Below are 25,982 nucleotides of genomic sequence, written 5' to 3'. Positions count from 1 at the left end.
TGGAGTTGTTTCACCCGAGCTGCAAAACTTTATGCTTCTCCTTGTTGAATGAATGAGGTTTCTGTTGGTCCACTCTTCCCATTTTTCAAAGTTGCCCTGGATTCAAGCTCTGCCATTCAGCACGCTCTTTAAGGTAGTGTCCTGTGGTAATCTGCTTGAGGGTGCAGTCTGTCCATCATGTCAGTTCTTCACAAAAATTTTCTCCCCACTGATGTCATGCACTCTATATGTCATGAGCTTGACACTGAGCCATTGATCACTGACTCTTTTAGGCCTGGAGGTATAGCCCATTTTCAGACACCCAGTGGTCTGTTCATTCAGCTGTACATCCTCAGCTTCTAAATGGGAATGCTGTGGGAGGTGGTGTCAGCAGTCTGACTAAAGTGAAGACGTGCTACAGCCCCTGATCTCTCCTCATCTGTGTAGCCAGTCATCTTGGTGTAGAGGGCACTGGAGTTGTTCACACGTGGTATGCCTGTGAAATTCCTTGCAGAGTTACAAAGTCCCTTTTTACCTTCTTGTCCATTGTGTGCTTGGGAATGGACTCCAGCAAGCGATTCTCTGTGACTCTTCCTGAGCTGAGGTGAAGTCACTGGGCCTATAGGCTCATTGCTCATCTATTTTTGAGACTAGACTTTTCCTGGCAATCAGATCACTTTCCCTAATTGTCAGTGATTTTGCATAAATGGTAGGCAGGGGCCTTGTTTTTATGTCAGCCAGGTCTGTAAAATGACTCCAGTGTGATCTTTACCCATGTGCAAGTGAAGCAAATAGTTTGTATGTACTTTTCTTCCATTCTATTTAGGACACTTCAAAATTAAAGACAGACATTGTCTCTCATCTAATACTTATTTCTGTAGTTTTTCCCTTTCTCATCATAAAGTGCTTTCATATCAAAGTCATAAACTGGAAACTGAAGGCAAGAGAAAAGAACGGTTAGTAATTTGTTATATTAGTAAAATTACTGGGACTGAGTTAGAAGTAAACACTTATTAGAATATTGTGTTGGAGAAACATTATGATGAGTATGAATTTCCTGATTGCCAAAATCTTATTTTAATTTTTTTTCAAATGATCAAAATACTAAATTAAATGCATGATTGATTTTGAACAGAAACTGGGGAGAGTGCAGAGGAAAGGTATCATCTATGTTTCAAGAGTCTTGAGGAACTTGGCATGTGTTTTGTTCAGAACAACCTTCCTTGAGCAATTTTGTAACCAATTTGTTTACTCGTATTATGTTTTCTTGTCATATAGTTGCATTGTTTAATTATCTCAGGTTTTCCATACAAAACAAGCAGAGCTATTCTCATGAATTCGTTAGCAACTTGCGTTTTTGAGTGGCTCTTAGAAAATTCTGCTGTGAAAAGTTCTGGCACTGATGTTCATACTTCATAAGTCACCAACATATATAATGTTGTGAGAAGTGGCCTCATAAACTGGAAAGAAAAAAAAGTTATGGCATTTGTTTCTCATACTATTCAAAATAATAAGTAGTTTTTGTTGAATATGCTAGTTATGATAAAAAGAGCTACTTAAACAAATTTATGAAGTGGTTTTCAGACTTAAAACTAAATCAGCCTTAGCGTTGTAACAGCGCATAAGAGAATGACATACATGGGCTGTTAGAACTCAGAATTGGTATCCAGTTTTATTTCAGTGTAAGTACCACTGCCTCACAGTCTAAAGTTTAAAGAAAAAACTGCTCAAGAGTTAGGTGGGGTAAGAAAATTACAAGGAAAAAAAATTGAGATTATGCAATAAATTATATACCTGCTGGCAAAAGTAAGCTTCTGCTTTACATTGTGGTCCTGCAAATTTGGCTGTGTACCCTGCATATTTTATGGTTCAGGTGAATTAGAAACTTGTTCTGGAACCCCTTCAAATTAGATGGGCTCCTTGGTTAAAAATTAGTAATTTATGTTGTGGAATAGCCTGTAGACAACTAGGTTGGTTGCTCAGTATTCTTTTTCACTTTGTCTTAAAGTCATTGGCTCTGAATCACTTGTCTTGTGCCATCTATCTATCACTGGAGGGAATGAAAACATCTGTTCAGATCTTTTGGTCAGTTGCCATTTTCCATCTCTTCTTCGCCATTGCTGGTTGTAAAGATTATTTGCTTCTTCAGAAAAAAAAAGGGGGGGAAAAAGGGCAGACAGGAAAATCTAAAGGTTTGTTTTATGCAGAGTGGCAATGGGAGTGCATGAAATGAAGAAGGAGTTGCATGTTTGATGAGGTCAAAATTAAACAGTGCTTTATGCACAGTGGTTTTGTTGTAGCTCTGTTGAGCTTCCTTTAAGTGTAGAATGACCACAGAAATGTTTTGACTATGTTTTGTTCAGTGCTGTAGGCTGGTATTGAAGATTAACTGCATATGGTAATGAACCTATTACTAGAGTTCTAAGCTGAGACTGGAGAGCCATTCAAGGTCTGAGAATTTTCTGTCGGCTGCTCTGGAGAGAAAACAGTTAACTGCTGAGGAAAGGGTGAGAGGAGTGGTAGTACCAGAGGACCTTCTGGTAGGCCTTTTTCATGCAAAGAAACACCCTTGTGGTGTAACCCCGCAAGCAGCCATACACCACAAACAAGTGATGTATAAAGCAATTGCTCACCATCTGCCAACCAGTGTCCAGCCAGTCCCCTGGCAGCAGAAGTCCCCTGGCATACTCCCCTCACTTTTATAGCTTTTTCAGCTTTTTCATGTGATATCATATGGTATGGAATACCCTTTATACCCTTTGACCAGTTTAAATCAGCTGTCCTGGCTCTGACCACTCCCAGCTCCTTGTGGCCACCTCCATCCCCTTCACTGGCAGAACAGTGTGTGAAGCTGAAAAACTGAAGTGTTCTTGACTCTCTTTAGCAACAGCTAAAACATCGATGCATTATCAACATTGTTTTTCTCCTAAAGCCAGAGCCTAGCGTCATACCATATACTATGAAGAAAATCAACTCTGTCCTATCTGAAACCAGGACAACTCCATCCCACTGAAAAAGCTGGATTTCTTATATTTGTTTCATAGTCAAAATGGCTTGTTTGGAATTAATGTGCTGTGCATTTATTTTAAAACTTTCTGCAGGTGAATAAGAACAACTCTCTAGTTTTGACCTCTAAAGCCATTTTCTTCTTTTGGATCAGTGAGTTGGAAAAGCATGGGCTGATTACAGTCAATAAGATGTAGCAGGAAATGTTTTTGCAGAACAGAATATAATTACTGCCACAAGGACGATGTCAGATCCCTCCCACATTAGGAATTTTTCTCCTTGAAATAATTAATAAGGCTTCCTCTTCAGTGTGACATTTGTGTGCTTTGCCAGTGCGATGAACAGCCTCATACACATTTCTACAAGAGGGGAAGCACAGAGGGGAGGAAGTGACTTGTCTGCCTTTGTGCAGAAGAATTCATCAACAGTACTGGGTGATGAGCCCAGTCCTTTTGTATCCTGTTCCAGAGCTCAATCCATGAGCCTATTAGTGCTCATGGAAGAACAGATATGTGCTGCTATTGTTGCTGGTCATGCAGAGTCTGTACTTGCAGACTGGCTTTGTGTTACTGTTCCAGTACTCACCTATCTTTCTAGTTTCAGATGATTCTTCTGTTGCACAGCCAGACACTTTTCAACATGACCAGCCCTGTATTTTCCCTTCCTTTTCCATGTTCTCTCACAGGTTTCTCTTATGTTGCTAATTATTCAGACTCTGTTTTGATTTATAAAATGTACTGCCAGTATCACAGTAATGCTCTGAAGACCCTGACTGAGCAGAGATGTCCCTTTGTTTAAATGTCACGGAAAAGCAAAATTACAAAGCACACTAAAACAGCAGTAGAAATGACCAGATACAGATAGTAAGTGCCAGTAACTCTGGAATTTGTGCATTTTGAAATATAATTAGTGCAGCCTATTTTCTCATTTATTTCTACTGCCTTGGATGTTACAAGCCACTGAGTCCTGAACCTCCCTGAGGGGCTAGGCACTGGGAATATCAAGAGCTACTCAGGATGGGGGAATGGTTTTAAACTAAGACAGGGGAGGTTTAGGTTAGATATTAGGAAGAAGTTTTTCACTCAGAGGGTGGTGATGCACTGGAACAGATTGCTCTGAGAGGTTGTGAATGCCCCATCCCTGGATGCATTCAAGGCCAGGCCGCATGTGGCTCTGAGCAGCCTGGTCTGGTGGTTGGTGGCCCTGCTCTCTGCAGGGGTGTTGAAACTACATGATTTTTGAGGTTCTTTTCAACTCAGGCCATTCTACCATTCTATGATTACAGCTTGGCCTCTTATTCCTCCATTAACTTGGAAGGAGGATCACTTGTATGGGCATTTGGTGAAATTGCCCAACAAGGTGTGTGTGCTCAAAAAGGTGGGAGTATGTGTGTAGCCATCTGAATGGTGTTCCCCATGGCAGGCAAAATTCTCCAATCTTTTTTCTGGCTGGCTCAGGTAAAGGTGGCTGAGGAGACTTCTGTGGCAGCTCACAGGCCAGGAGAAGCAGCTCTCCAGGTCAGCTCTTGTCAATGAGCTCTCATCTCTTGCACTGCAGTCAAGGACTTCAAGGCTTCACGGCAGCTTCTGTCAGAGCAGCTGTTAGATTAAGGCTGGGTGGATAAAGCTGTCCGCACTTGATAAATGACCTCTACTTTCTATTGTGTTACATGCATGTAATTTTTTTTAGATTTACTTTTAAAAAGGCTGTCAAGCTGAAAGTCTGCTCCGATGAAGTAAGCATGGTCATTTTTCTCTTTAGGACAAGAAACTGCATGCCAAGGAATGGGACCAAAAATAGATTGTAAGGGATCTATCTAGGTGTTCTGTTGCTCCTTATTTGTGATGCAGATGGAGGGTAGTTGCTATGTTTATACTGCAGGTTTTTAAAATGAAAAATTTCATGGTTTTTTGTAATGTTTTTGCTAAGCTTTCTACCCAGGGTTTATTTTCTTTGCTCCTTTGCTTTTGTTATCTTGGTCTAGAAGGAAATCCTCCCTTTCATTCTCCAAGTTAGTGAATCATTTGTTAGTGAAATCCAGATCTATTAACTTCTTTATGGACAGGCCAGGCTGCAGATTTCAGTGTGTATCTTACTGCTTAACTCACAGTAATATTCTCGTTTATCCAAAATGGAATTTTAATAATATTAATGAGATGTTAGTTTACAGCTATCCGGTTATCTTGGTATTTCAATTTTAGATTTGAATTCACAAGCTTTTTATTTCTTACCACTGCTTAGTACGTTCCATCTCCAATTAAAAATTATTGCTCCTATTTTGATGGACAAGTTTGAGTCAGAGACACATTGCTCTAGATGGCACAAAACCTTACATTAAATTTAAAAAAATGGGAGAGGAAATTTGAGTCATTTAAGGCTTCAGGTAGGGGCTCAAGGGTTTGCTTTTAATTATTATTATAATTGACTGTTACTTCCTTTAAAGTCCATCCCCCTTCTTCTGTATGTATACGTGATTGACTTTACAGATTTTGCTTTCTTTTTCCTGTCTGTGAAAAATGAAGATTGGGCAGTGCTTTGGTGTCTTAGATTGTAAATAAGCAGCTCACACGTAATGGTATCTTTTCCTTTTAAAGGTCAAGTACATACAAATCACAAGGGATCGAAGTCACAGTTAAGTATAGTCAAGGAAGCTGGACTGGAGTGCTGGGCACAGATGTCATTACTATCCCAAAGGGGATTGATGGCAGCTACACCATCAACATCGCTACCATTCTTGAATCGGAGAATTTCTTCTTACCAGGGGTTAAATGGCATGGAATTCTTGGTCTTGCTTATGACACCTTAGCCAAGGTAAGTCGTCTTTTCCCCAGCTTTTATCTTTCACAATGACAATAAATAGAAATGTAAATATTAAAGAGGACAGATGATGATCTGTCAGCATGAGATTCATCCCTTCCAATGACTCTATCCTAAGGATCCTTCAGATTTGTTAAAATATTGAAAGAATAAATTGGGTTGTGATGGTATCCCAGTTTCATATGTGGATTTAGGCTTTTCTGATGATGAAGGTTCTAATTTTAACGCATCTGGAATAAATAAACTTTTTAAGAGTTTGTAATACAAGGAGGATAGGAGTAAAAGTTATAAGGCTTCTGGTGTATGTGCAGAAAGCATTTATTAGTGCTCTGGTAATATCCTTCAAGACTTGTCAGCAGACTGCTGAATCTTTTGTAAAAGCCCTTGGCAGTTCATTCTAAGACATTCCCCATTCATCAAGTAGAAGTTGAGACAGAAGGTATATATGGGTATTTTCAGTACAAACGTTAGCTACCATGTTTTCATGAACATATAACCAAATACATTTTGTTCTTATGAGGTAAGAAATTCAGATAGAAGTTTAAATTAAAACCTAAAATGTATAAGCTTGTAATCTAAAACTGACATTGTAATTGTTGTGCTACACAGTCATAGCTTTCAACCTACACAGAACTGTCTGAGAAATTCACAAACTGAGATGTATCCATTTAGAACAGATGATTCAGAACTGTCTGCCAACTCTGGAATTAAAATGCTTTATTCAAGAGCTGTGTGATCGTTCTATTGACTTTACCTCAGCTGCTGTCATACATTGTCATCAGACAGACAAAGAGGAGCTGCTTCTAAGACTCTGCTTTTGGGCAAATAGCGTGTTCAGGATATTTAGTTCTCTCCTCTTCTGAAGACTTCAGTGTTGTTGGCTTCTGAGGCTGCACTATGCTTTGTGTAGTAAGAGCAGTTGGCACCTCGCAAGCTAATCAGTAGACCTGCCTGTCATCAGATGTAACTGCACAGAAATCTGAATTACAGTGAAAATGTAGTACTTCAATAACTGCAAAGGCAAGTATGGCATAGAGTGTAGCAAAGAACTAGCCATTAGTACAACATTAACCAGTTGAACTTGAATTTAAAGTTCTTAAGAAGAAAGAAGAGGAAATAAAGCCATCAAATTCAAAATTCATTAGAATTAAATTATGTTTAAAAGCTGCAATTCCACACTTTAAAGTCTGTCCTTTTAACCATAGGAGATGGAAAGAGAAAGTCACATTTGAGCATTCTAATAACTGAAATCCTTTTCCAGACAGAAAGTATTGATGAGAGCTTTTACCTGAAACTGAAATAAGTATTCGAGTTCCAAAACTGCAGTTGGAAAATAATCTCATGCTTTAGAGATTTCTTTGACAGTGGTACAGATTAAAACAGAAAAAAAAAAAAAAAGAAAAAGAAAAAGAGAAATGACAGGTGTTGGTTGTTTTTTTTTAATGATACATAATATCTAGGATTTTCATCACTTGCTTGTCAGAAATTCAGTTTACTTGCGAAAAGTAGTCTTGTTTAAATGACTTGCTCATTACTATAAGGAAACTTTGTAATTAATACTTCTGCAATTCTTTCTGTTTTTCTACACCTTCAAGCCTTCAAGCTCTGTGGAGACGTTCTTTGATTCTCTTGTGAGGCAGGCAAAGATCCCCAACATTTTCTCCTTGCAGATGTGTGGTGCTGGACTGCCTGTTTCTGGAAGTGGTACCAACGGAGGTAGTCTTGTGGGTATCTGTCAATCTGAGAGGGAAGATGCATCTTTGTTAAACTCTCTCCCTTTTTCCTATGATTATCCGACTACCAAATTTAGTGGTTAAATATACGAAATGTTTTATAGCTTTTTGAGGTGAAGTTAAGCACTTAGGCAAAACTCAAGGATCTTGTTATTTTCATTCTCTATTGTCTTTTAATCTCTTGAGTTTGAATAAACTTTTGCATTTGAAGTTTTAATTTTAACACAGAAAAAAAAAAAAAATTGTGGTGTACCTGCTCACCAATTGTATTTCCTCAGGGAAGACTGTGCTACCTTTCTCAAGCTGAGTGGTCCTCTATTCAGCTATCAAAATGTGAAAGTACTTTTTTATATGATGTGAAAAGGGGGAGAGGAATCAAGGCTCTTTGTCTTTTTTGTAGACAGCATAGCAAAAGATAAAATCTGAGAACTGGATCTTCCCCTTGTTAATCAGGGAAGTTTTTGCATCCATTTTACTGGTTCAAAGTACTGGATATTGTTTATTTGAGATAATGATTTGGTATAACTCGTATGCTGAAATAAGCATATCAGCACAGGAGTTAATTGCAAATAATCTGCTGTAAATTCACGTGCTACTGTAAATGTTAACACATTTGAGACAGATAATGCCTATGAGAACTTATGTTAGTAGAGTTCAAAGCATGATGGTCTAGTACGCTGTCACAAGCTTCAAAGTAAGTCTTGACAGAAGCTAATGATGATAGCAATTACATGATGATCATATTCCCTCTTTTATGTGAGTGAATTGTTGTTAAGCAGTATTAAAGCTATTTTGATCTGATAAAGTGAATTTACGATATACAGGTTTTACTATTTCATCCCAGTTTTGTACGTTGCCTAGATTAAACAACTGAAGGCATGGTTTTGATCTGAAACATAGATCTTTTGTAAGAAAATCAGTGTGAATTTGTAGAAGGTGCTGGAAATTTGCCCCATTGCAGGATTTTTTTGGTGTACTGAAGCAGTATCTTCTTAATTTCTAAATGTTTCGAATTTCTTTATTATTGGTAAAGAATTTGTTAGCAAAATGACTGGAAAAGGTGCTAAATTAAAATTTTGATGCCCTCTGTATCACAGTGAAGTGTTCCCCTTTTTCCTGTACTTACCCCAAAGGTAAACACCTGTCATTCTTAAGCATGTGAATTTCTTTCCATTTTCACTCAGGTTCTAGGTGGCATTGAACCAAGTCTCTACAAGGGTAATATATGGTACACACCTATCAAAGAGGAGTGGTATTATCAGGTTGAAATTCTCAAGCTGGAGGTTGGAGGACAGAATCTTGAATTGGATTGCAGAGAGGTATTCGCAGTAATCTGTTTCTGTCTATATAAAACATATTTTTTTTAAAAAAAGCATCCAACTGATCATTTTTTACCTTGCAAGCTCCTCTTAGAATTAAGACTGCATAGTGACTTTGAAAGGAAATGAACAAACCATGTGAAATGTACGTCCATGCTAAAATATATATTTGGCATGTACATAATAAAAGTGCTTGAAAGAGAAGTTCAGAGTTGTTGATAGTACTTGCAGTAAATAAAGAACCAAGTTATAATTATTTTGTCAACAGTTCGCTGAAAATAAAGCTGCTGTGGTTTGGAAGGGCTGAACCCCTTAACTAGTTTCAGATGTACTGCAGATGTCTAAAAACTGAAGATACTGCACTGATTTAAGAAGACTTTCTATAACACTCTGTAAAATCAAACCAAAGGATTTTTAAAACAGTTCTGGTCAAATAGAGAAAAGAGAATATTTTGCAATGAACTCTGGAGATATCTAAGCACATAATTCATGATGGCAGTAGGCAGGTATTTTCTGTGGAAGCTTCCCAGACTGTCTAGGCTCATGCTTCTTTTTTATTTTTGAAGTTCACTTTTCACAGAATCACAGAATGGTTAAGGTTGAAAGTGATCTCTGGAGGTCATCTGCTCCAACCTCCTGCTCAAGCAGTGTCACCTCCATCAGGTGTTCAGATGGCTTTTGAACATCAAAGAATCTTGGATTATCCTGAGTTGGGAGGGAGCCACAAGGACCACTGGGTCCAACTCCTGTTTCCACACAGGACAATCCGAAAATCAAATCATTACTTCTGAGAGCACTGTCCAGATGTTTCTTGAACTCTGAGAAGGGCAGTCTTCAAGGAAGGAAATTCCACTCTAGGCAACCTGTTCTTTTGCTCCACCACATGCTCAGTAAAGAAGCTTGATGTTCAGATTGAACTTTTTGTATTCCAGTTTGTGTCCATTGCCCATCTTCCCTTTATGGCTTTATCCTGTGGTATTTTGCTGAGCAGACCCCTGAAGAGGCTAGAATATTCTCTCCTGAAGTCCAGGTTTGTGAGTTTGCTGGGTGCCCTACCCACAGTCCTAAGGATGGTGAACTCCATCATCTCATGCCCACAGTGGCCAAGATTGCCCTTGAGCTTCACATTCCTTGCCAGTCCCTCCTTGTTGGTGAAAACGAGGTCCAGTGGAGCACCTCTCTGAAAAAGCTCCTCTATCATTTGGAGAATAAAGTTTTCACCAGTGCAGTCCAGGAAACTCCTAGATTGTTTATGCACTGCTTTGTTGTCCCTCCAGCAGATTCTGGGGTAATAGATGTTCACAATCAGAACTAGGGCTTGCAAATGAAAGGCTGTTCCTATCTGGGCGTAGAGAACCTCATCCACTTATTCTTCTCGATCAGATGGCCTGTAGCAGACCCTCATTATGATGTCACCTCTGCTTGCCTTCCCTTTAATCCTGACCCATCTGTTCTCAGTCAGTTCCTCATCTATCCTCCAGGCCAAGTTTAATGCACTCCTATTGGTCACTGACTTAGAGGGTAGCATATTTTCCTCATCTCCCCTACCTGTCCTTCCTAAAGAGCCTGCATTCTTCCATTGCAACACTGCAGTCCTGAGAGCCATCCTACCACATCCCCCTGATGCCAATAAGATCAAAGCCCTGCAAGGATAAACACATCTCTAACTCATCTTTTTTACTCCCATATTTTTTATGTTAGTGTACAGGCACTTAAGAGGGGCACCCACACATTTTAAATCCCTAGAAAATGCTTTTGATAATTTCTCCATAATGTTGCCATGTTGGCATTTCCTTATTTTGCCTGCAAGTGCTGGATGTGACCTCTCTCAAGACCCATATCGTTGACTTTGTGATCCCACCCTATCACATCACTCCATGTCACTTGTTCAGCAGGCCTATGCATCACTCCTTTACTGGGCTTCTGGTTGCTTCCCCCCTGTCGTAGTCCTTCCTAATTTAAAGCCCTCTTTACAAGGTCAGCCTGGCAAAAATGTGTTTGCCCTGCTAGGGTGCATCCTATCTCTCCTGCACAGATGCTGATTCTCAGAGTCCCATGGTCAAAGAAATGAAAACTAAATTTTGTTCACTTCAGCCTTGCTAATTATTATTCCTCATGGTTATGTTTTCTGTTCTTATTAGAAATAATTTTCTGCTGTCTCTGGATCAGTCTAATAAAACTGTGCTGTTGGATTTTTTTGTTCCAAAGCTGTTTTATGTTTTTCTGGAGGATATGTGTGTATGTGTGTGTTTCATTTGGTTCTTCCTGTTGCCTGTTGCTAATCATGTTTTGATTTTAGTTTGGTGATTTTCATGCCCTCTTTTCATTAGACACCCTGTCTTAGCTGTCACTTGTCCTCTTCATTGGAAATCAGTAGAATGTGATAATTCTGAAGTTTTTATAGTTCATAGATATTAAATAAAATTAACAATAAAAAGACTATGAGCATAAACGTATTGCCACACAAAATACAAAAGTCATATTTCTGTAGAAAGTATTTTAAATGAATCATTCCATCTTCAATCTACTTAATAAGCAGAACAAGGTCTATTCAAATGCCTCCCTATTATATTGCTCGCAATGCAGAACTGCTGAGCCTCTAGCAAGAATGTTTGTATTTGCTTTTCTTTCCAGTCCTAAAAAACAGTCAACGTGTTTTGAAGAGGAGGCCTTGTACCGACTGTTTTATACATGCTGTTTCCAAAAAACAACTCACTTAAAAATCTAGTAGTGTCATGAAAGTTTCCTGTTATTGTCACTCTTCTGAGCCGTGGTTTGCTTTCACCTTGGACGTATCAGCATAGTGTGCCAGTCAATACTGCAAAAGGCATCATGTCTTTCTTGATTTAAAGAAATCTCCCAGCAAAACTTTAGGAGAAGAGTAGTAGGTGAAGGCTAGAATGATAAAAAGTTAACTAATTATGGGTTTGCTGAGAACACATAATTCTTTGTATGTGTTGATGAACTATGTGCCCTCTCGTCTCCTAATTGTTTTCTAGGAAGCAGAACATTTCTTGTAACAGTCACTAGGGACTACTCCTTTCCTTGATAGGAAAAAGCTGTCCCTCTCACTTGAGCGCTCAGAATCTGTCCAGTATTGCATTGCAGCTGTGCCCGTGCTGCTGGCAGAACAGGACTGAGAAGGCAGGGAGCTGCCACTGGTACTCTGTTAAATATTAACCAGCAAGACTGAGAAGGCAAGAAGTTACTGCATGCTGAGTGTACACTGTACACCACATGGAAATCCATAAGAAAGGAATTCTACATGTTTTTATGCTACTGCTTGGCCCTCTTAGTTGTGCCTCCCACCTACTTACTTTCAAGGGTAGCTCTCAGGATTGCTGACCATTGCATATTTATGGTGCAAATATGCTAAAAAGTGTTTCCAAATGCCTTAACATTTTTTTCCCCTCTTCAGAAATTCCTGAGAAGTTCCTGAGTGTACGATAAATGGCAGGTGTTGCCTACCAGTGCTCTTCCTGTTTGCTTTTTTTTCAGCGCTGTTTGGCAGCAATTTGTATTTGGAAGCCAATGTATTTGGAATTTATTTCCCGTATGATCTTTTCCTGAAAAGATTATAGTGTGTGTTTCTTTGTGTCTTTTGATTATGCCATAGACACATCACTCTTCAGGTATATTAATCCTGCTGCCTTAGCTAGTACTTTCCATAGCTAGGAAGTAATTAATGCCAATGACTGCCAGTGTTGCATGCCTTTCTTTTTGCAATTAATCATAGTTTTTAAAGGATCTACAGATTTTGAAGAGGCAAGATTGAAATTTTCAGACTTCTTTGTAGTTGCATTTGTATGTGTTCTTGTAGTTTTCCTGAGATGAGAAAGAAAGGTGTGCATTTGGCTTCTGTACTCTTGAGTCAGTACCAAACATGACGTGTAAAGAGGACTCATGTTCTCTGATCATTTTCAAGTGAGAAACAACAGTCATTAAAGGCAAGCTCCTATATGACATTTGAACTAGAGTGAGTGAGTACTTTGCATTATTGCAGAGACCTCAGTGCAGGGCTTAGGCATACATGCAGGTGCTTCAGTGTGCTTACCCTTTGTCAGTGCTAACCATGAAGGCACTTTAGCCATTCTATGATTCTATGACTGCTGAAAGGTATGACATACTGGCTGATGAAGTCAGCTATCAAAAAGGAACAACCTTGTCATTGCTATGAAACAGTTTAATCTGCATTACATTAACTAAAGTGTGTAATTTGCCTCCTTTTTCCTCCTTCCTAGTACAATGCTGATAAGGCAATAGTAGACAGTGGGACCACCCTCCTCCGTCTGCCCCAGAAAGTCTTCAGTGCTGTCGTGCAAGCAATAGCTCGCACATCCCTGGTAAGCTAATGCCATTAATTTTGCTTTAAATGTTAAATTCATGTTAAATAACTGTTTGATCTTTGAAAGGACTGTCATCTTCTTTGTCTGCCTTGTAAGTCATAGGGTCTTTGACTTGAGGGGATCAGAATCTTTCCTGGTGTACTTCTGTTAAGAAATTATGGATGGATTCGATGGAAACAGAAAAGGGAAAGGAAGACGAGAGAACAGGAAGGGAGGTGGGAAAAATGAGGTCTAAATCCAGACAGAAGGTGCGTATGTGAAAATGCGCCAGAAATAGTGTGGAGACTGAGTATTTTGCTCTAAGCAATTCAGAAATACGGACTTAATTCAATATTTTTCTATTGAAGGTATTAAGAGTCCAAAAATCAGTCCTTTCATTCAAAACAGAGTGTTTGTAAAGCAGAAGAGCCTGCAACTACAAGCAGTTACTTTCCAAATACAGGCTTGATTGCTGCATAGAATGGATGCAATTCATCCGGATTATTCATATCAAAAAAGATACTTTTGAATGTCATTATTTAATTATGTTTTAAAGCATCTTTCTTTAGAAATAGAGTAGGCTTTAGAAATAGGGCAGGGACATGGTGGATTTATCTGAGTGTAGAGTAACTGAAGCGACATTTTCTAGTGAACAAAAGCTATTCATAAGTTTTGATTGAATACAGTGAACAACATTGAGGAGGTTAAAGCAAAGGAATAAATTTCAGATATTTTGATGTGAACAAATTGAATATTTCTGTCGTGGCTTCAGGAAGAGATAGTGGTAGGAAGTGCAAATCACAGGAAATGTAATAAGTAAGCTATTGGCCAGCTGTCCAACAGGCAACATACTTACCTGTATGCTTGTAGTTCAAGACTGATACCCTTTTCCTGACTGAAAGCACAGATTTGGCATGAAGAGTTTATTCACTGCCTGTAGTTGTCTGGTGTGTAAAATAAATATACAAATTATCTTACAGAGCTCAGTTTCCCTGGTTAAAAGTTCTGCTCTTTGTAAAGTGCTTAAGTATTGATTTGTAACAATTGCAGCTGATGAGGGGGGGAGGGAATTGAAAGAAGCGTACCGTAGAGCTTGTGCAACGTGGGCATGGCATCCTCCTGGGGAGTGGGTCATAGCGCTCCATGCTCTTCCCTGATGTGAGTCAGGAGGATGTTCAAACACGGGCTTTCCACATGCCAAGTAAGCAGCCAGATCAATAAGATATTAGAGGGGAACCACTCTCTCACTTTGCCTAATGATTTTTGTTCTTCTTATTAAAAATGCATAAGCAAACTCTTCCAGACAGGGTTTCTTTTTAATTTCAAGGGCCTTGTTGTTGTATCCCTTTGTCTCCACACACACCAGAAGTTATGTGCACAGCTCTAAACAAAGGAGATAGTCTACTAAATAAGAAAGTAGTTAACGAGATGTAAGGATTAGTTTCTTGAGTTGTCAGAGTTATTTTAGTAAAATGGGTACTTGCAGCAGTTGTACCAATGGCATGACAACTTTGCTTTGGGGTCTGTGCTTCTGGCAAGCTATTTATCACAGAAACGTAAAACCAACTGCTGTAGTCAGATACCTCTGACCACAGGTGCAGTAGGTTAACAAGTTCCTGCTCCTAGCTGCTTGTTACCTGCTTCCCAGCATGACATTATTGCCCGCTCAGGTTTATTGGCATAACTGCTTATGTACCATTCCTTTATTCAACTGCATTTAAAAAAAAAATCAAGTCTGTAGCTTTCTACTCTTTAATGGTGTAGAGAGTTTTCCAAAATGCCCTTATTTGGTCTGAAGTCTTTTAGGGGGCAGTTATAGATGCGGTTTGATGTTGGAAGGTCTGAAGAGTGGTGGGTTTGGCAGATGAGCAGAGATGAGTTGCAGGGAAGGCGCAGCGACTGTACCTCATGGAGCTGAAGTCAGAACGGCATGTCTTCTCACATCGTCAATGCAAAGTCAGTAAGCTGGAGAAGGGAAAGCTCAAGTAAACCTAAAATCTTTATTTTAATAACCTTTTAGGTATCATAAAGCCAAATGCCTCCCGATGCATTTGTTCAGCATACAGAAGTAAGGCAAAGGAAATACAATGTAATAAGCAGCCTCACTGGAAAATCAAAGTAGGCACTTAAAATAGAGCACTTGATGGATTTTGTCTGTCCAGTCTGGGTGCTGCCTGGGAGCTCTTCTCAGATAACAAGCTCTGCTTTGCAATGCAAAATGGAGAGAGTGCTGTGTTTTCAGCAGGTCTGACATGGCACTGCTGTGAGAGGTAGAGCATTTTGATTCCATACCAAAAGATAGACTTAAGCATGCATTGAGAGTTAAGTGTAAAAGCTGGCTGTGTAAGTCTCATGCTGTTTTTGTATGAACGTACGTTTGCTGGCCCAAGAACAGAGATGAGCACTTGGAAATATAACGTCTCTAATACAACCTTAATTATTTCATTGGCAAGAAGGTGGGTGTGTGTGAATACTTGTCACCTGTAAAATGCCATATAAATAATGCATGAACTGATATTTGCAAAATAATCGATATCGCAGATAATTATAAATGAGTGGGGTAGAGAGGCTGGATTCCATCTTTTGCACCTGTACGAGATAATTTGGCTGTACAGCAGCGTAATAAGATATGGGCTTGTATGCTGCTTCATTGTGGAGTCAGAGCCAACACAAAGCACTGCATGCAAATAATGTTTTCCTCTGATCTGGCAGAACATCAAATTTATTTGCTTTGGGGAGCAAGAACTCCAGGCAAGATTGTTATCTTAGGTGAAGAAGCTCTGGAAGGGTTTAATTTTCACTTTGTTTATGTCATGGCTATATTAAGAAACACTGCTAATCAACTTTTATTTCAAAAGCACATCAAGTCATACTGGTGGTGAGTGACAGAGCAGCAAGAGAGATAGAGATGTGTTTCTTTTCATTGAGTAGCAGACCTTGAGTCTCTTGGATGCTGGGAGATTTTGGCATACCTTTTGGCTTCAAAACCCTGAAGCTGAGTAAAAAACTGTGTGTGTGAGAAAGAGAAGCAATCCCATCAAATATTCTTGTTGCTTGTATTTACTTTGTGTTTTCAAAAACTATTTATTTATTTTAATTGTTAGCATTCAGTCATAGCTATCAAAATCTATCAAAATGCATGTAATCTGTATGTATCGTGGTTTTTTTTTTCCATAGATACAAGAATTCTCTTCTGGCTTCTGGTCTGGTTCACAACTTGCATGCTGGGATAAAACTGAAAGACCTTGGTCCTTATTTCCCAAACTCTCTATTTACATGAGGGATGAGAACTCTAGCAGGTCATTTCGGATCTCTATCCTACCGCAGGTCTGTTTTCTTTGTTTATTCAGTGTTGCTTGTATTTTTACTATTATAAGGCATGTGCTCTTTAAAAATGCTAATAAAAATTGGCTTATCACATGCAAGGGAATTTTCTGTAATGACATTTTTAAAGATCAGTTTTTAAGTAGGAAAAATAGCAAAGAAACTTGTGTATTAGAAGAAACTCCAACTCCCAAAGCCAAATACAAAAGTTTCCCTCAGAGTGCAGCCCATGCAGTTGGAAATGATTCTTTCAAATTGTTAGGAAAAATAAGTAGGTTTTGTTTTGTTTTCTTGAGCATTAGCCTTATTATATATCAATACAGTATTCCTATTCATTTTGATCTTCTAATTTTGGGAGAAGGAAATTGATTTGTTTTTCATGGCATTCTGAATTGGAGCACTTCTGAAAATGATACTCTTGGCAAGGAGCCTGTGTGATCTCTTCACCAGTTCATATAACTTGGTTGGTTTATCTTTTATTCATATTTCATTCTAGCTTTTAGAAAATAGCGTTGTGCCACTTTTATTTCTGCTCTCTGGCTTTTTTTACCCCAGTATAGATTGCAATATAGGCCAGTATCTTCTAACATTCCTAATACAATCTTTTACCTCAGGGAATGGTCAGAAGTATATAAGAGAATGAATTTTTAAGTACATTTTAACTGGAAATATAGTGAAGCCTCATGATAAGCTTTTTCTTTATTGATCATGTAGAATGTCAATCTTTCATCTTCTCCCAGGAGAAAAGAGGTAAAATGTGGCTTGAATGTATGAATCTAGAACTTTGAGCTAACACTGAATGCTTTCTGAATCAAATTTATCCTGATATTTTTGTTTTAAATATTATTTTTTTCTATAATTTGGATTCATGTTCCAAATTCTTTCTTACGTATTCTCCCCACATGGAACATACAGTAAGAAGTGGGTTTTGTGAACTTGTAGGTTCTCTGCACGTAGTGAATGACTGTGTTCAAATTTAAGCTTGGGCTCCCAAGAGCTTTTACATGCATGTAAGCTTTGATCAGATTTAAATGTACAAAAGTCTGTTTGCTGCTATTCACTTTTGACTTCCAGTGGAATTTGAGTGTTTGATTATAAAAACCCGAAAAAAGTCTTGTAAGTACTCTGTGGTGTTCCTTCTTACACTGTCTTTCTTTTCTTTCTTTGTTATTTTAATAGCTTTACATCCAACCCATCCTTGGGATAGGAGAGAACCTGCAGTGCTACCGATTTGGGATCTCTTCCTCCACAAATGCTTTGGTTATTGGTGCTACGGTCATGGAAGGCTTCTATGTAATCTTTGACAGAGCTCAGAGGAGAGTGGGCTTTGCAGTGAGTCCATGTGCAGGTAAGAAGGATATTTTGTGCAGGACTGGTGAGTGAGGAAACAATTGCTACTCTCAAAATAGACCTTTGTCCTTTACATAATGGGGAAAGGTATGAAAGCGTGGTTAACAGTAAAGTATGTTTTTTAGCAATCCCTAAGTATTCAGATTTCAGGAAGAGTAAAAAAAGAAGGTCTTTTGGTATGAAGTAAATCAGCATCAATTTGGATATCTTAGCTGCATTCTTCCAGCTGAGATAGGATCTTTTACTGAGACACCCATCTGTGCGTGCAGCTTCCCTAACACAGATCAGTCCCTGTTTTTAATGCAGCTTCATGTGTGCAGTCCTGTTTCAATTTGCAGATAAATTGATTCTTTACTTGACTGGGCAGTGAAGTACCTTACTCATGTTTTTCTCTAAATACAAATTGTGCCTTTACAGCCTTTCAGAAATCGTCAGAGCAAAGATGAAAATGGTACTCAAATTAAGATTTGTGATGTCTGTGTTGGTTCTAAACACGTTGTTTGCTCAGTGTGAGTAGGAAGCCATTGAAGTTTTCATTAGCTGCTGAGTAAATGGGAAGAAAAAAGCTGATCGTTTTTGGCAGATTTCGCAGTTATCTGGTTAACTTTCTTGTTGTTTTGTGTTATTTTATCTTACCAAAGGTAGCTAAAAACAATTACAATTTTGGCGTTTTCCTCCCACTGCTGATGAGACATTGCTTTGGCACCACGTGAACATAAAAGTGGGAGAAAAAGAAAAGGCTGTGTACATGTATGCAAATGTCTGTCTGAAATACAAGTGGTATATGCCTTGAAAAACAGAGCATCTGTGATTTGCATGGGAAAAGGAGTATTGACTGACACTGCCTCTTTAATCCCCGTTATTTATGTTAGAGATGTAAGGGCAGTAAGTACTTGAGTGCTTAGTGCAACCAGGTAATTGAGGGAAAAAAGAGACTAGCTGAGTTGTAGATTCAGAGCATTCTAAAAGCTTTATAAAATTGTTTATTTATTTTAATTTCTATATTGTTAGTGGGTTCAAAACTGTTGTCTTTGAACTTGCAAAGAAAAAAATTCTGGACATTTGATGCAGGCTGCTTAGTGAAGAACTCTATGAGATACCCTACAGTGATGAAATACACATTTTGAATGCATCTGGAAGGACAGTGTAACTACACAAATACTGCCGGGCAGGTTTTTCTGTCTGTCATTCCTCCATTTTCTTCCTAACTGCAATTTATCAAGCCTAGAAGTGCCTCAGTCCCTGCTATGCTGCAGCCATTAATGGAAAGAGGAAGTGGCATTTTGACTCAACACTGTGACCAACATCAGGATGGCAGGGTGAGCCAGCTGATGTTCATAAGGGTTGCTTTAACAGCCATGTCTGTGTAGAGAAAAAAGAATCTGGGAACCATAGTAACACTTTCACTATTCACTTTCATAATTAATGTTGCTACACAGAAGCATGGAGTTTGGTCAGTGCAGTTAATTCTGCTAACCTCTCTAGAGTAGCACTGAGCTTTCTGACTAGAAATGAAATCCAGATCTGCATGAGCATGGACACATGATGATCCCCAGGTGGTGTTAGAGTGCATTTAATTCTTGTTTCTTTGTCCATGTTTCATGCATAAGTCTAACATAACATCATGGGAACCTGATGCTTCTTGAAGAATCAGATGATGCAAACCAGTGACTGAGACAAGATATACTGATTTGTCAGACTTTATTCATGGGGGGCAGATGACATTTTGCTAGATGTGCCAGTTATTCTGAATTCACTTCTTCACAGCTTGTGGTTTCCATATTTAACACTACTTTCATCAGAAAACCACAACTATGAGTGGTTAGCAGTCAGTGCAGTGTGAGAGATTAAGCTGCCTAACTGGCTTCCTGTGGAGGCCAGCCACGTCCTCCATAGCAACTATATTAATGTAATTTATTTGGAGCTTTTTAGTCTGTTCATGGCATAAATTAAATTGAATTACCGATGGCATAAAACCTCAGAAGTAGAGAAATAGAAAAGACTGTTCAGTGTTGCTGTGCTTCTTTATAATCATCTGTGCTTTCTTGTTTACAGTAGTGCATTAACACTAAATTTAAACCCATGCTTTTGTGAGATATTAAACAGATATATGCTGAATTTAAAAAACAAAACAAAACAGTGGGAACAAAAACTAAGACTAAAGCCCTCAACTTCACTAAGCTCCATGTTTCTGTTGGCTAGAATGGCTAGCAATGAGAAATGACTTATCCCACAGTCCTCCTTGCCCTGTTTTCGTTCTCCAGGATCTACCAAGAACCAAAGGGTGAGGAGAGCTTAGTTAGAAAGCAAGAAGCTAATCCATTGTGGCAAGAAAGGAAATATTCTTTTTCCTTTAACTCTTATTCTGCCTGTTACTAATTTCAAGTTGTTTCAAAATGTCTGTTGTTAACTTCAGAGACAAGTAGCATTTATAGGATGACTAGGAAGGGGTTTGGATTGAGCTCCATCTTGAGACTGAATGTTTGAATCACTTAGATAGTATTAGTGATGCAACCTGATGGTACCTCAGCATTGAGTAGAATTACACCTCTTGTTATTTTGTAGTAAGTGAGAAAATCATAGCAACAAGCCTTAGATGTTTTAAGAGCAGAAATGCACCAAGCACCACAATCATAAATAACTTCCACACTAAAATGTGATCAGACAGAATGCAGTCTCACCACTTTTTCATTCACTAAACTTGAGAGAATGGCTGATATGGTGAACACAGTGGCTAACAGAGCTTCAAGTGAAAATGACCGTGCTAAGATGGAGGACTGAGCACCAGGAACCTCATGAGGTTCAGTGAACAGAACTGTGGAGTTTTGCATCGTCAGCAGAAAACCATCGTGTGTGGGTACAGTCTGAGAGGGGCCTGGCTGAAGAGCTGTCCTCTGGAAAAAAGAAGTGGAGATTATGGTGGGCATCAAATGTAAGTCAAGGGAGAATGCAAGTGAAAACACACAATGAAGGGCAACACCTACCAATTATATCCTGAGATGTTTACTTTCACAGTAGGAAACCTTCAGCAGGAGAGGAGTATAGCAGGTTCTCCAGAGAGATCATGAGTTCTCCATCCTTAGAGTTTTCCAAGACTTGGATGGACAAAGAAAGCTGCACCTGACTTGATCTATTGATGGTGACAGTCCTGCTCTGAGTAGGAAGCTGCACTAGGTGACCTCCAAAGGTCCCTACCACGCAGCAATTCACAGTTCTGTGATATATTTGGTCTCACTTCAGGTTGCTTCCTTTCCAGAAAATCCAAGACAGTGAAAAAGACTGTTAGACCTTCATAACTTTGAGTTCTACAGGGATATTATAAGATAGCATTTTTGTCCTGTGATCATCAATATCGTAGGAAATCCCATTTGTTCAAGGTCAAGAAATGAGTGTAGGTAGCTATCACCAGGTATTCTAACAACAACAACAAAAGCCAAAATATCACAATTCAGCTAACGTATAATAGGTTGTGTGACTGTTGTTTTATGTTAGGGGTATATTTGAACAATTTAGACAAATTTCTCCCTTTTTATTTCCTTGCAATTTCAGAGTAGAAGAGGGTAAAGGAAAAGTTTTCTTTTCAGAAGGAAAAAAGCAGAGTCTATGCTGCTATCAAACATTCTCAAAATGTAATTTCAAATGTCAGCCACTGCAGCAATAATTTTGTATTGCTTTTTTTTTATAAGGAGTAGTTATTGTATTCGAATCAAATAATAAGTAATTAGGGACTGCTTATTTTCAGAGCTAGCTATCTCCAAGGTGGAAAATTGTGCGCTTTTTTTTTCTTTTCATTTTTTCACTTCTTCAAAATGCTGAATTCCTAAATAGTAATCCTTATGCCTTACATTTCACATTAATATTATATGTGGTTTAGTTTGGTTTTGCTGCAGGGCTTCACAAAGACATACAAAATGTGGGGCGGAGAAGAACAGTGAGATATGTATGAGAAATAACTGCATGGCAGGGCAAGTACAATATGTGGTCTCTGAACAACGTAGATTTCACAGGCCTTCAAGGTAGACTTTTGCAATTCTGTCCACTCCTGTGCAGCTTCCATACAGTGTCTGTGCAACAGCAGTGTCTTGGCAAAGACATGCTGATGATAGAGGGCTGCTTTATCTTGGTCTGATGAGTTGAGAGAGCACGTTTGGCTATTACTGGTGTCAGAAAGCTTGTGAATGCAGCCTCAGGTTTCAAGCACCTCTCTCTAATACTTTTTTGCCACCAAAGAAGTCTTCTCACATCTGCAGATGGAGAAAGGGTTGGTTCAGCGAGTGATCCCTGAGAAAATTCCTGGGTTTGACATTTCTTATGGGACACTTCTTATGTTTTCCATCAGATGAGTGAGCTGTCCAGACTCTCCTGGAAGCTTACCTGTCACCAGGGACAAGATTGTGAGTGAGCAGAACAGCCTTCTGCTTTAGTGCCCTACCATAAGTTGAATTAATTCTAGTGAGAATTGAACCTTTAAATAATATGAGATCATGGGAGGCTGGGAACTGAATACTAAATCCCCCATCTTTCTTCCCAAGGATGTTTTATGCCAATCTCTCCAAACGTGCTTTCATGAGACTTGTCAAAGCTGTGTGTAAAGGAGATGCAATGTTTACAGTAGGCAGGGCCGCTTAAGGTCTGGTAAGTGTGTTTCTGTATGTAAAATGAACAAGAAATGAGGCGAGAACCTTAGAACAGAGGTCTTTACGAGAAATATGCAAATGAGTCTTGGAATATTTCAGTAGAAAAGCAGATGATGTCTGTTTGGAAAGTTTGTTAAAATGCACAGAGAGCACTGACTGCAGGCTCCTAGTTGCCCTAAGCATGCTGGAAGGTGTGTCCTTCCCCAGCTACAGGCCTGCAGGTACAAAACGCCCTGAATATTTTGTTGCCCCAGGCAACTCCCTTGCTCTGCCTTTACAACACACATAGCCCCATCCACAGCTCAGGGGAGCTTTGCTGGCTTGCCGTGGTTACTGTGACAACCATGGACAGCATAACCCTTTCCAGCGAATACTGGTTTAACAAGTACCGGCTTGTGGTGGTAATGAAACAAATCAGGAACCTGTGATATGCCAAGATGGATGGCTGCTCAAAAACAGCTGCAGAGGCACTCCTTCACGATTTTTGCTTTAGTTTTGTCCTGTCCATTTTTGATCTGCTTCTTAGCTTCTTCCTCATTGCCCAACATATCACGTCCAAACTCCTCACTATTGGCACTGACCATCCTCTTCACTCTTTCCCTATGCTGGGCAGATGTTCCCAAGCTCTCCTGCTTTACCTCCCCTTCCTTTTTGATTTTCATCTCAGCAGTATCGCTCCCAAGGCTATTGGTGCTGCTTTCTGCCTAGAATATGGTCTTCTAAAGTATCTGTGAAGCTAATGAACCTGTATATAACTCTCTAAAACCTTAGGAGGCAGCTAATACAGAAGATGTAAGAATCCTCTGACTCTGTTCCACTTGTTGCAAATGCCAGAAACACACAAAAACTCTCCAGGCCCTGAACAGTGTACTGGTACTGTAGGATTTTTTAAGCCTCATTAGACTGACATTTCTGAAAGGTTAGTTCAGAAGGAAAACGTGATCCACTGGCTGGGGCTTTAAGTTGGCTATGGGAGACCTGAGTTAAAGTTCTGCTCTCTCATTGAGCCTATGTAGATGTGGGAGTAATATAGTCTCCATTTGCCTCAGATTCCCATTTTATATATGTGGAATACCAGCATTCTAATTGCGATAAGAAAAGCATTTAAAAATGACTGAGCTGAGATACATGATGATGGAGAGGGTTGTATAGGTTTTTAGGCTAGATCTTGTTACTTGCTTTTAAATGGTCTTATAGACTTAATGCTTCTCTTTCTGTAATTTCTCAGAGGTTGATGGTTCTCCAGTGTCTGAGATTGAAGGCCCTTTCACAACCACAGATGTTGCAAGCAACTGCGTTTCTAGCATAACTTTCCATGAACCAGTGTTGTGGATTGCCTCCTACGCTCTCATGAGCCTGTGTGGGATTATCCTCCTCATACTGATCATCCTGCTGCTTATTCCACCACGGTGTCAGCATCGCTACACCGACAATGACGTGGTCAACGATGAATCCTCCTTGGTGCGACATCGATGGAAATGAGAAACTTCATGGTGAAACCTGGGACTTCAACAGAATGAAGGACAAAGTACTTTGCCAAGGGGAAGAAGCCAATGCCTCAGTCCTTTCTACATCCATTACAAATCGTTGTGGAAAGCCCTCCAAATACTCTGCATCATAACTTTTTAAGCTTTATTTTCTAACACTGATTCTGAACCAAAGCACTGTTAACCACCTCTCTTAAGTGCTACGGTACTGGATTTGCTACTACAGTACAATGAGCCTTTATGCTCACAATAGTACCTTCTTTTTTTTTTTTTTTTTAAAGAAGAACCTTACACCATGATGTTCTTCCACTATCTGAACAAAACTGTCCATCCCTCTTTCATAAAAAAAAAAAAAACAAGCTATCAGAATTTTCTAAGTGATCTGACTGTAGAAAAAGAGAAAAAAAATTAATAATCTTTCTTACTAATCACATTAAATGAATACTGCATTGTGTTTACATCAGTTCATTTTGAAGCTGTGCTTAAGGTGCGGGGGAAGGAGAAAGGTCAAACACATGCAGCAGTTAAAGCAAGTGAGGTCAAGAAAAATGGTGGTTTGGGTTTTTGTTCCTCAAGATGTCTGCTGCCACTTGAGGGGTCACCATTCCCAGGTGTCATTGCAAAATAGTTTGAGGAGGTAAAAACTGAAAAACAAACTTGTTCAGCCTTAGCGTAAAACAAGACTACCTCTCTTAATTCACAAGGATGATGCCACTGGTAAACATGTAACTTAGAACTGGTCTTAAAACACAAGACATCCCATACAACCAAATGTAACTCCTGCACTTCTTAGTAGTTGATATTAGAGAAATTAATACTTAACAACTTTCCATTTCGGTGCATAAAAAAGCTTTTCAGTTTCCCCCCGATTGTGGGGTTTTGTGTGGTTGTTTGTTTGTTTGTCTGTTTAATTCAGGATGACTGATATATAGAAAAGGCTGGGTTGCATATGTGTAGATAGATCCTATAAATCTACGGTCCGTGTTCTCTTGTGTCTTTTCCTATTTCTAGTTGGTGTGTAAAAAAGGAAGCAACAAAACAAAAAAGACAACCCATTTTTTGCTGAGCTCAACAATGTAGAAAATCAAGAAAAAAGTCTTTCCTCATGGACAGACTGTGAAGTGAAGATCTTAATGCCGGCTTGTTTTTAAACATGAGCAGCAGTTGGGGGTTTTAGTTTAGCTTCATTGGTGTGACAGGCAAATGAAAAATTTCTGGACTGACTATCTGAATACAAACATGCAGTAAGACTGAAAACAATAGTGGGAGAGATCAGGAAGGAGTGTATTTGACCAGACCTCCACTGTGCAAGCATACATCTTAATGCTGAGGTCACAACACAGTATTTTCTTTGCAGACAGAACAATTTTTCATGTATTTTGTCAGACAAACAACACAAGGTTGAACATTCCAATGATAACAAGTTATCTCTTTGAAAAATAACAGAAAAAAAATCCTTTGCGTTTCAATAGCAGAGCAGTTTACAAATCTACGAGTAAAAAGAAAGTGGTAAAAAAGGAAGCTTAGCTCAGAATCTCCCAATCCCTCGTCCAGAAATTTTTCTGCCTGTAATCCCTTCCTGCAGTTTTCTGATTCACACTGCCTTTGCTTCTGACTCTGCAGGGAATAAGTGAATATTTCTTTTTTTTTCAGGATGGTGCTTTTACAGAGGTGAGCATACTATGTGTGAAAATAAAGCACCGTTGTTTTTTAAACTAATGTGTATATCACTTCATAACTAAAAGTGCTAAAAACTTTCCCTTTTAATTCCTGCATTTCCAAACTGCTTGACTGCATAAGGTAAAATGATTCGTGTTTTGATCTAACATCTGAAAATGATTTAATTTAGAATTAATAGTTGAAAGTGGGAGGAAGTTTTGAATTTGCCTCATTCCTCCTCTGCCTCTCAGCTTTTAAATGGAGAAAAACAATTGCAAGGAACACAAGAAATAGAGTTTAGGTGTTTTCTGCCTCATATACCTTCCATATGTCTCTTTCTTCATGT

General features: G+C 39.0%; 1 protein-coding gene across 1 annotated transcript in view; it reads left to right on the top strand.

Moving 5' to 3' along the window:
• The window catches only part of BACE2 (beta-secretase 2), a gene marked incomplete at both ends in the record, with an annotated part of 50,381 nt that extends 26,409 nt beyond the window's left edge, over positions 1–23,972 (top strand). Inside the window, 7 exon segments of the mRNA XM_079549411.1 lie at positions 5,580–5,796; positions 7,398–7,526; positions 8,720–8,854; positions 13,096–13,197; positions 16,357–16,506; positions 17,683–17,851; positions 23,719–23,972. Coding sequence (XP_079405537.1) covers positions 5,580–5,796; positions 7,398–7,526; positions 8,720–8,854; positions 13,096–13,197; positions 16,357–16,506; positions 17,683–17,851; positions 23,719–23,972 — 1,156 coding nt within the window.
• Positions 23,973–25,982: the final 2,010 nt, after the last annotated feature.

The sequence above is a fragment of the Tetrao urogallus genome (genome assembly GCF_951394365.1).
Source record: "Tetrao urogallus genome assembly, chromosome: 1".
NCBI lineage: Eukaryota > Metazoa > Chordata > Aves > Galliformes > Phasianidae > Tetrao > Tetrao urogallus.
Note: the sequence above shows the minus strand (reverse complement) of the source record. Positions and strands in the feature narration are given on the sequence as shown.